At 34.3% G+C, this 9,970-nt stretch overlaps 2 protein-coding genes across 2 annotated transcripts; both read right to left on the bottom strand.

The window, feature by feature from the left end:
- Window positions 1-33: 33 nt before the first annotated feature.
- On the bottom strand, window positions 34-3,504 carry LOC126922556 (T-complex protein 1 subunit epsilon). The gene is made up of 7 exons (XM_050735251.1): window positions 3,265-3,504; window positions 2,364-2,788; window positions 2,099-2,291; window positions 1,509-1,778; window positions 1,014-1,199; window positions 450-768; window positions 34-375 (listed from the first exon to the last, which is right to left on the bottom strand). The coding sequence occupies exons 1-7, from the start codon at window positions 3,370-3,372 to the stop codon at window positions 242-244; spliced, it is 1,635 nt and encodes a 544-aa protein (XP_050591208.1). The 5' UTR covers window positions 3,373-3,504; the 3' UTR covers window positions 34-241.
- A 404-nt stretch (window positions 3,505-3,908) lies between these two features.
- On the bottom strand, window positions 3,909-8,428 carry LOC126922612 (prohormone-3). The gene is made up of 6 exons (XM_050735401.1): window positions 8,285-8,428; window positions 7,579-7,776; window positions 6,938-7,064; window positions 6,710-6,859; window positions 6,434-6,522; window positions 3,909-6,347 (listed from the first exon to the last, which is right to left on the bottom strand). Exons 2-6 carry the CDS (start codon window positions 7,738-7,740, stop codon window positions 6,204-6,206), a joined length of 672 nt encoding a protein of 223 aa, XP_050591358.1. The 5' UTR covers window positions 7,741-7,776; window positions 8,285-8,428; the 3' UTR covers window positions 3,909-6,203.
- Window positions 8,429-9,970: the final 1,542 nt, after the last annotated feature.

Here is a 9,970-nt window from a genome sequence, read left to right as displayed (position 1 = left end):
AGCAAAAATACATATTTAAACAAAAAAATTAAATTTTGGTGAAAGTAAAATCATTTATTTGTTCTGTATCACAATGCTGTCGCATAAATTATCATTATTACATCGATGACAGGAAGTAAACTAAGTTAAATACAATTATTATTCATTAAAAATGTGAATGAAGCTGGAAGAAGCAAAAATAAGGTGAAACGTTAAAAAATTCCAATAATGCAAGTATCGAAGTAAAAAATACGCAACTTCCTTAGGCAACATCGCCAGCATCGTTTGGTGAACGTATATCATCAATTTTAAGTATCATTTTGACCAACTGTGTAGCCAATAGAATTTGTTGGGTTTTGCTCGTCAATGTTTCGATAACGTTTTGGGCTTTCATATCTGAAAGAAAATAAATAATTATTTATTCTTAACTATTACGACAAAAGATGAAAGTGCAATTATTCGATACGTACCAAAAGTACCACGGTTTAGGCAATCTACACCAAACGTAGGATTATTTTCAGCCAATTGTGCTGCTTTAATGTTAGCTAAAGCATTTACAGGTGAAAGGCCAGAATTTTCAGCAAGTGCCATAGGTACAGCTTCTAGCGCTTCGGCAAATGCACGGAAAGCATATTGTTCCAAGGTGCTGATCTTGTTGGCTTTTTCAGCACAAGCAAGGGCACAAGAAATTTCAGGGGCACCTCCCCCATACAAGATTTTTTCATTCTTGATTACATTACGAACTGTACATAGCGCATCATGGATAGCTCGTTTCGCTTCCTCAATGATCTAAAAATTGGAATAATTCATAAATTTGCATATTCTTGCACTGAATAAATAAAAAAAGAAATATGTAAAATTGTAGCATCAGAAGAAAAATTCAAATTAAACTGATTTAAATTGAATTAAATTAGATAAAATATATGTTTTAATGCTTTATTCTTGCAAGGTGTCTGGTCAGTTAGATATATTTGAATACCGCTGAAATTCTCCTTGCTTATATTTCTCTTACAAAAACTTTAAGTATTGCTTACCATTTTGTTCCCTCCACGGATGAAAATAGTAACTGCTCGAGAGTTCTTGCATTCTTCGATAACAAGCATTCGATCCTTGGTAGTACCAAATGTTAATTCTCTTACAACACCAGCATGACCGAGTTTTTCCGGTGTCAATTCTTCGAAACGAGGGACAATACGACCACCTGTAGCAATAGCGATTAGCTGAAACAAATTTGATACTGTTTTTTACTAATGCTTTTTTACAGTTTTTTATAAAGTTAACATGAAGGAAAAGACTCAAGCCTTCAGATCTCATAATCTATTGGTCATTAGAGCTACAGTAAAAGAAAGTTAATCAACTAATGCATTTAAAGGAATAGATCGTTATTCTCATAATAGAAGGCTATTATGAGAAAATGAAATCCCGAAAAATTATATTAGCTTATTAACTTAACTTTCATTCTCTTCCATTGCGCTTTGTCATCATTAGGCAAGTAAATTGATCATATAGTAATTAGAAGCACAACTTACTTCAATTTCTGGACCACCAACCCATCTGACCGCGGGTAATTCACTTTGAAGAAGGAGATGATTAGCTTCATCATCAAATCCCCATTGACAAATAGCAAGCGTGGCACCAGCATTTTTAACCCTCTTCACCATCTCGGTGAATTTCTCTTGTTCGTATTCACGCAACGCTCTATAGTCATCGACTGAAGTGACATCCAACTTATGTTTAGTTTTTGGCTTGGGTGGCTCAAACGGACATGTCAAAATAGCTAATTTAACATTTTCTAATCTCTGTAACGTGATAAATGTATCTCCATTAACAACTTCATTGATTGATAAAATAATTTATTAAAAGAAACAATCCGTTCAGCTCTCATAATCATTTGATCATTGAAGCCACTGCAAAGATCAGGTTATTAAATAGCTACTTAAACAGAAACTTTTACTTTTTCAGAAGTTAACAAAAGAGTAACCAAAGAAATAGTTCCAAGTCTTGACAATAAGTAAGCTAAAGAAATATCCTGAATCTTCACCCTTCTCTGTTTCATTTTGTCATCATTAGGCAAAATAAAATATATCAAAAAGGAATTTAGTACACTAACTGACTTTACCTTAGGCATTTGAGGATGACTAAAGTCTTTGTCAATAACAACACCCCGAACTAGGACAGTATCTTCCAATCTGCCTCCAACTTTCCCTTCTAGTTTTATCAATTCAAAGTTCACATCACGTGCAACAGGATCTAAAACTGCAAATACAGCATTTACAGCTATTTCTGCCATTTGTCTGTGACACTTGTTGATGCTAAAAAAGAACAAAGGTATTGCTTTGTCTTGCCCATATTAAATACAAATAATCAAGAAATGTCCTTCTTACATCTTTGAACCAAGACTGGTCATGGCAATCTTTATATAAGGTTCTAGGTTGTCAGGAGTACCCTCAAAATCATGAACAATTTTCTTTAAATGATCTGTTGCACATTTTGCTGCCATTTCAAAGCCATCTGCTATTCGAATCGGATGAATTCCTTTGTCTAACAGTTGCTCAGCTTGTTCCAAGAGAGCACCTGCTAAAACAACTACACCAGTAGTACCATCTCCAATTTCATCATCTTGAGATTGAGACAACTGAACCATTAGCTTTGCAATTTCATGATCGACATCCATGTTTTTCAAGATTGTTGCCCCATCATTTGTTACAGTGACATCACCATCAGAGCTGACCATTAGTTTGTCAAGTCCCCTAGGTCCTAACGAGGTTCTCAAAATATTGGCTACATCACGGGCTGCCAAAATATGTGACTGCAATTAAACAATTACTTATTAAACGTGTTATGTATATATTTTATGTAATATTTGTCAAAATAGTATTATAGCAATAAATTTTCTGGATTTCATTGGACTTATACAATAGTACTACTGATCTCCTTATATGGTCAAAGATCAATATAATTGTGTTTCATTCAACTTTCTAAATCGCATGAATATTACTTTAATGAAAAAAGAATGAAAAGATACAAATAATGTGCAGACTACAATTTAAGATACAAGTATATATATAATATTAGTTCAGATTATATCATTTTAGTGGCAATGTTAGGATTAGCTGCCAAGCCCAAAACGTCGCCATTACCGTTTCACGTGGTCGGTTTTTTAACTCAAGCTTTTAATTTATAAATCCAATGAAATCATGAAAACATATAAGAGAAAAATTATCACTATTTTTCTAATTCTATAGACGGATAGGAAAATTATAAAAAAAATGTAAGTTTACGTACCTTTATAGCATCAGTGCCGGTTAGACGTTTTTGCTTTTCCTGGTTACGAAGAATAATAAAAGGTCTACCATATTCATCAAAGGCCACAGTACCAGGTATTGCGGTCATTTTAATCGTCCAAGAACCTCGGACACTATGATTAAAATAGTTTCAATGAGAAGAGCGTCGCCTGTTCTTACAAACTTACGTTCCTTCTTCGTCACTACACGACCATTTTGTTGCCCATAACGGATATTGGTGAGTGCGTAGTGCCATCTATTCTCGAATATTCCGAGTCTGCTTTAGGTTAAGAATGGGAAAAGAGGGAATTTGAAAATGAAAACCAAGGCTGCACAGAAGAAAAACTACAAATTTTTCTCCTACACATTGATTAACAAATCGTATAAAAGAACTGTCTAGAGAAATCATTACCGCAATGCTTTACTCTAAGGAATTTTCTATCATTTGCTTAAATTATATATATATTTATTATAATATATATCATACATATATTATATATATAAATGAAACTTTTTGAAAATATTTTTAACAAGTAACATCTTTTAGATATAGCCGTTTTTAGTAGAAAGAGTCTTAAGAAATTGTGAAAAAAAAAAAGGAGAAGTTTTTTATGGGGAATGATGAAACAGTAAACGAGAAACAGGTTTAACTGTTTTGTTTGCACCACAGTTTATTTCACATTAAACTATTATAACTCTGTATTATAATCTTGAACGTTACATATACATAGTTATACACATATAATTATTCTGGAAATAGTTCATCTGACAGAGGTACTTTTGACTCCAGGCCGTAATGGCCATAGTCCCTCAATGAGTCGTACGTTCAAATAATATGTTTTTGGATAGAAGATTTCTATCCAAAATTACCACGCTGGAAAGAACTTACTATCCTATGATATGTATCAGTTTTATTTATTAGTTTACCTTTACTTCTTTGGTTCCACGAATAGTATTAATCGAAAGACTAAACAAACCGTATAAACAGGAGGGAACGAAGTTGACAGTCATAAAGGGATTAAAACATTTTGTAATAGGTATCTTCTTAGCCGCTTGTTATAGTTTCCAATGAAACTTAGAGTTGCAAATTATTCACCTCGAACAAAGTAATTAATTAACCCTTGTGAGACGACGTACGCACGACGCATCGGAGGGTAGTTATATTATGTTATAGATACACGCTTGCGGAAAATATATGAATACTATATAAATATATAGCGTTTTGGTATACATATCGATCAAAGATAAAAATATAATTTCAGTAAGATATATCTCATAATAACATTCACATTTAAAACTTTCTTAATGGATTAGGCATTCACATAATATGTGTTAGAGTTCCCTTATACGATAAAAGATCAACGATGGAAGTATAATACCATATAACTAGAAATATGTTCTCTTTGTGTGTTTGGACTCCCGATGACTAGCACATTAGCATAGAAACGATGGGTTGTCCAGATTTCGCAACAGGTACTTTACGCATCAGAAAGTATTTCACGACAGTTTTAAAATAACACTGCGTCTCTCGTGATTACAATCGTAAAACATTTGCTCCATTCATATTTTTCATCTTCGTAACTATGTCGATAATTAACACGCCTCTTTTCTTATATATCTTTTAAAATCTCGACTCTGATTAATATCTAACATAACGATTTTCATATACATACATATATATATATATTGTTTTAATTATATTATATTTAATGTTAGGAGTTTAATAACACTCAACGAAGCGACCTCCGAGGTTTCAGTGTTCAATAGAGCGATTCCCGCGATCGATGCTTAATAGTTCGATTCTCACGATAAATATTTGATCGAGTGGCTACCACATTTAAATCAACATTTCTTTTAATTGTCTACGTACATACGTATATCTCTAATAATTTGGAATATACGCTAGATAAAGCAAAACTTCAGTGCTTCGATTTTTTTTCTGGATCCGTGTCAATTAGAACGCTTTACTTTCAAATTTTACTATATGACTTAACGGTAACGCATAAGTTACATTTGTTAAATACCGACGAAGATGTTCGAAAATTTCCAGAGCGAATGCTCCATACAATCGAGTAAATTCCTATCCATAAATGATTCATAATTAGACTTGGAACATTTATCTGATATCTTAATACTATTTCAATGCTCGACTTTTTGAAAAATAGTCCTTTATCGCTGATATATCAAGAACGTTTGATCTATGAGAACTTGAAAACCAGAAGAGTGAAAATATATTTTATTTTGTGTGCGTTTGAGAAATTCCAGTATATATCTTAACAGTAAATTTAGGAAATTTGAATCGGGCATCTCTTGAGATCGTAAATCTCACTGAAAGTAGTTTTTGTCTTGTACAAGGCGGTACTCTACTTTTCAAGAATTTCTAACAAATTTTTTAATCTAACAAAATTTTGTCAAAGTTAGATATTACATTTAGTGTACGCACTGTTCAAAGCTTTCCTAGCAGTTTCCCATTGCTATCGTCATTAAGATGTCAACTTAGCCTAATTCGAATACGTTTAACCAGAAACAAAAATGAGTAAAGATAAGACTAACAACGTAGTAGAAGAAAAGAAAATTGTCTCTTCCATCACACAGCCTGTACTCATCGTTCATCAGAAGCTATCAACCTTTAAAGACACGTTGCCTAACTTTTCTCATGAATATATATATATATATAGTATATCTTATAATCCTATAAGACGGACTATTTTGATATGTATCGTATTTGTCAGTCGTAATATTTGGTGGAAAATAATCAAAAAGCGCGTTTAATGATTTTTCTATTTCTCTGACCTAACAGGCAAAAGTATAAATAAAAACAATTTAGGGAATTTCGAAGTAATAGACTTATCCTAAGTTCTTCAAAGTAATGAAAAGGGGTATTTGATTCATGTAGACGTTTCTTCCATTCTCACCAATTTATGAGGAACGACGAAGCTCTTAGGCGAAAGGAACTCGTTTAAAAATTCGATTTCCCTGTCCAGTGATCCGCTTTTCACCAGAAGTGTACTGGACGATAGATTTTATCTGGTCCATTGCGACTGGTCCGATGCACACTAGAGGATCTTTGAAATACGAACAAACCTAATGGAAAAGATAATTTTGGTAATGACTTTTATTATTCGGAATTATTCCGATTTGATGTCATTTTTACTCGGAAATGCAAGTACCTTTCTTGGTGTTTGCCGATGACGTCTCTGAAGCTGACAACACAAACCGCGGCTGATATCGCATTCCCCAGACATATTACATTCTTCATCTGCGAGAATTAAGAATAGGATATTCTAAATTTAGAAGTTAAATATGATATAGTTCTTACGTAAGAGAGCCTGTTCCTTTGACGTAATCGTTTGTGAATTGACCTTTATCGATTATCTCTACATTCTTGTCACGTAAAAGACATTTACTGGTATTGACAGCAAACGCCCACATATGTTTATACGTACTATATAATTTATTTGAAGTCACTGGTGGCTGGCACGAACGAGTTTCGCTGCCAGCAACCTCGGCACACAATAAACCAGTTTCACAGTCGTTATCGTTCCTGCAAAGTTCTCCCTGCTTCTGCCCTAATTCGAAAACGCAGTGGCCAATATCTAAAATTTACAGGCAACTTTGTACCTTCGACTATCGTCCTAAAGCTGTGTAATAAAAGCACAAGAAATGAGAATTACCCCCATCGACGTTTATACAGATGAAAGACGGACAACACTGGTCGTTAGCCGTGCACCTTCTTTCATAACATGGTACAACTTCTTCCAAAGAGTCATAAGAGTATCCATAGCTGGTAGATAACGGACGCTTGAAATAAAACGTGGCACATTAGTGTGTATTATTCGATATCATTGTCGAGAACAGAGCAGTTCGTGTTTTTAACTAACGCGAATTAAATAAAATGCGGAAAATTAGTAATTATATTTTTCGATCGCTGTTAAATTTGTTAAATCCTTCAAATTTGCGGAAAAGAATGAAACAACTATTGATATGTGTGATTTTTGCTATTATACAGTAAGGAGTAATTATAAAAACAACTTGGATAACTTTTCTAACTTTGGGACAACTTCTTTAATTTTCTTTGTCGAAGATTCGCAATGAAATCTCTTTGATCTAATTGATAGTTGCTAATGTTACTGTCCTCGTTTTAGAGAATTATATTGACATATAAATCCCTTGCACATAAATCGTATAATGTTCTATGGAAATAATATATCGATCGTATGCCGGTTGTACTGCGGCAAAGTTGCAACAATTACTACTGTATAAAGACATCTCAATATCGAAGAAACTTACTCGTTCGAACTTCTTTCTTTCATACCTGATACAATCCTGTTTTGGGCATGTGGTCACCGTGACTACCATAGCCAAGATTCGATAACATTTCTGGGCTGAAACGATTAAAGAGACCGCCCCATGCCTCCACTTCAAGGTGCATCGTGCTCGTCAGAGCAACCATCATCAATACGACACACGTGTACATTTTTGGTCTCGTGCAAGGACACTGCTGTTTGCACCACTGAAATTTAAGTTGCTTTATATATTTATACTAGTTACTACTAGTAACATTTTAAATAAAATTTAGTACGTATCACGAAATAAAATGAAATTCAATGAAATATAAGCGAACGAAGAAATATTTGTTCTTTCTATTATAAAACTAAACGAACTGTATTTCCTGTATTTACATAGTAGCTGTTGCGATATACCTTGTGATTAGATTAATATCGAAAGAAATGTGAAAAATGGTAAAAATTTACAAAAAAAGAACAATTGGAGTTTTTTAACGAGCACCGAAAATTTGTCGAGGATGATAAAGAATCCTTTGTAATAAAACTTTTAACTTGTACCATTTTGTAACATTTAACATTTTGTAACATTTTATTGGATAAGATAGAGAGGATTCTTTGCAAGAAATTCCTTTTTAAAAGAAGACGAAATAACGTTCTTGAACAGGGTGAAAGAAAAAATGTTCCTTGATGGTCTTAGAAATGGCAATTCAAAAATAAATTTCAACTTGAACTTACAATTTTTTTACTGTAGCTAACTTGCTGATGTTTCTACTTAGATGGGTCAATCTGGAAGGATCAGCTGCTTCTTCTTGGGATCAACAAGTCCTCAATGGAGCTTGCTGGAGGACTGAGTCGGAGCCGTGCTTGCGTCGACAATCTATACTCCTACTCCCTTGTTCCGGTTTCCCTTGTACAAGCTCGTGCAAACATTCGCGCAAGCGCGACACCTGACTTTTTACGCACTCGATCCAGGTACCGTTTTATTCATTCAGATTTTTACTTCGTATTTCCGTTATTGGTATTCCGTTATAGATTTAGTTTCTTCCTCGAGAATAAGAGAAGACGAATGTTCCATAAATCCTTGCAAGTTACTTTGATCTTCGTTTAGATCATTGATGGATGAGATGCTGAATAAACGATCAGGCGATTCTGATCGTTAGCTTTGAATTCGCCTATTTGCTTCGTAAATGCAATTCACATTGAATTAACAATCCTGTATTACGTTTACAAATATCCTGGAAGGATCATAGGTAAGATGCAAAAGTGATTTCATAAATTATTCTCGAGGTAAAAAATTTGCGTAGAACGTTTCAACGTACGAGTATAATATTTTTATTTAACACGTTCAACAGTTGCATATATGTAGAATAGAAGAAAAATTGCATCTCTTCTCACAGGATACAGCAGCGCCATTCGTTGGGTGAACTTTCGTGTAGGTGTTTAGCTCCTTCCTCGTCGTTCCAGTGAAACGTTATTGTTTCCATCTTCGTTGGTCGTATTGATCCGAGATGTCCTGATGTTCCACAGGGCGGTCGATCCTGCTCCATTTATTCGTTTCCTAGGTGGCCCATGAATAATGGCTGCATATGCAGTAGCAAAGAGAGTGTTTTTTTTTGCTAAAGTAAAAGGTGTTATTTTATTTTTCGACGTGATATTATTTTTATTTCGTCATTGATTGAAGCAATTGCAGCTCGAAAGTAAAACACAACGCAGCTCGAATATGCATTTCTCTCCCTCGAGAAAATTCAAATTTTATGTGATTCACGTTCATGTTTCTAGATCACGGTTCAACTACTTTTGACATGCACATGTTCCGGAAGACTTCCCGTAAATATACCCTTAAGTACACAACCACCTGTCTGTGGAAATGCCAAAGTACATGTATATGCAATTTACGTTGCATGTGTAAGGGCTATTTATAACACGCAACGACGAGATTTATATGTTCTGCATTTTTCCCTTCATAGAGAGTATAAAATCAAGATTGAAAAAGGTTGGATAGACGAGATCTAACTACGTAGACGAAACGTTGTAGCCGCCCTTGATTAAGTAATCAGTTTTATTTTCGACTTTTTACAAGATTAAGGCGGTTTGATTATTTGCTTGTATTCGCATAAATTAGGGTATAAGGTTCGTTAAAATATTTTCGCCGGATGGAAATGTGGTTCGCTGCTTAAGTGTCGCGTGCTATTAGACGCGACAGGTTCCGAACTTCTAAGAAACTTTATCCACGATGGTTAAAGTTTGTATCACGCACGGCTTTCTAATTGCTATAAAAGTTCGTATCAAGTTCTTTACAAATGAATTAGAATTTCCAGACGGTCCGCGATTTTCACTTTTTAGATCTGCAACGTCTTTCTTCATCTTTCGTTCTCTTTCTTTCCCTCCAATTCAAACGTACACCTTTCAATGGCGCGCGGT

This window comes from Bombus affinis, chromosome 12, assembly GCF_024516045.1.
Source record: "Bombus affinis isolate iyBomAffi1 chromosome 12, iyBomAffi1.2, whole genome shotgun sequence".
Lineage (NCBI taxonomy): Eukaryota > Metazoa > Arthropoda > Insecta > Hymenoptera > Apidae > Bombus > Bombus affinis.
Note: the sequence above shows the minus strand (reverse complement) of the source record. Positions and strands in the feature narration are given on the sequence as shown.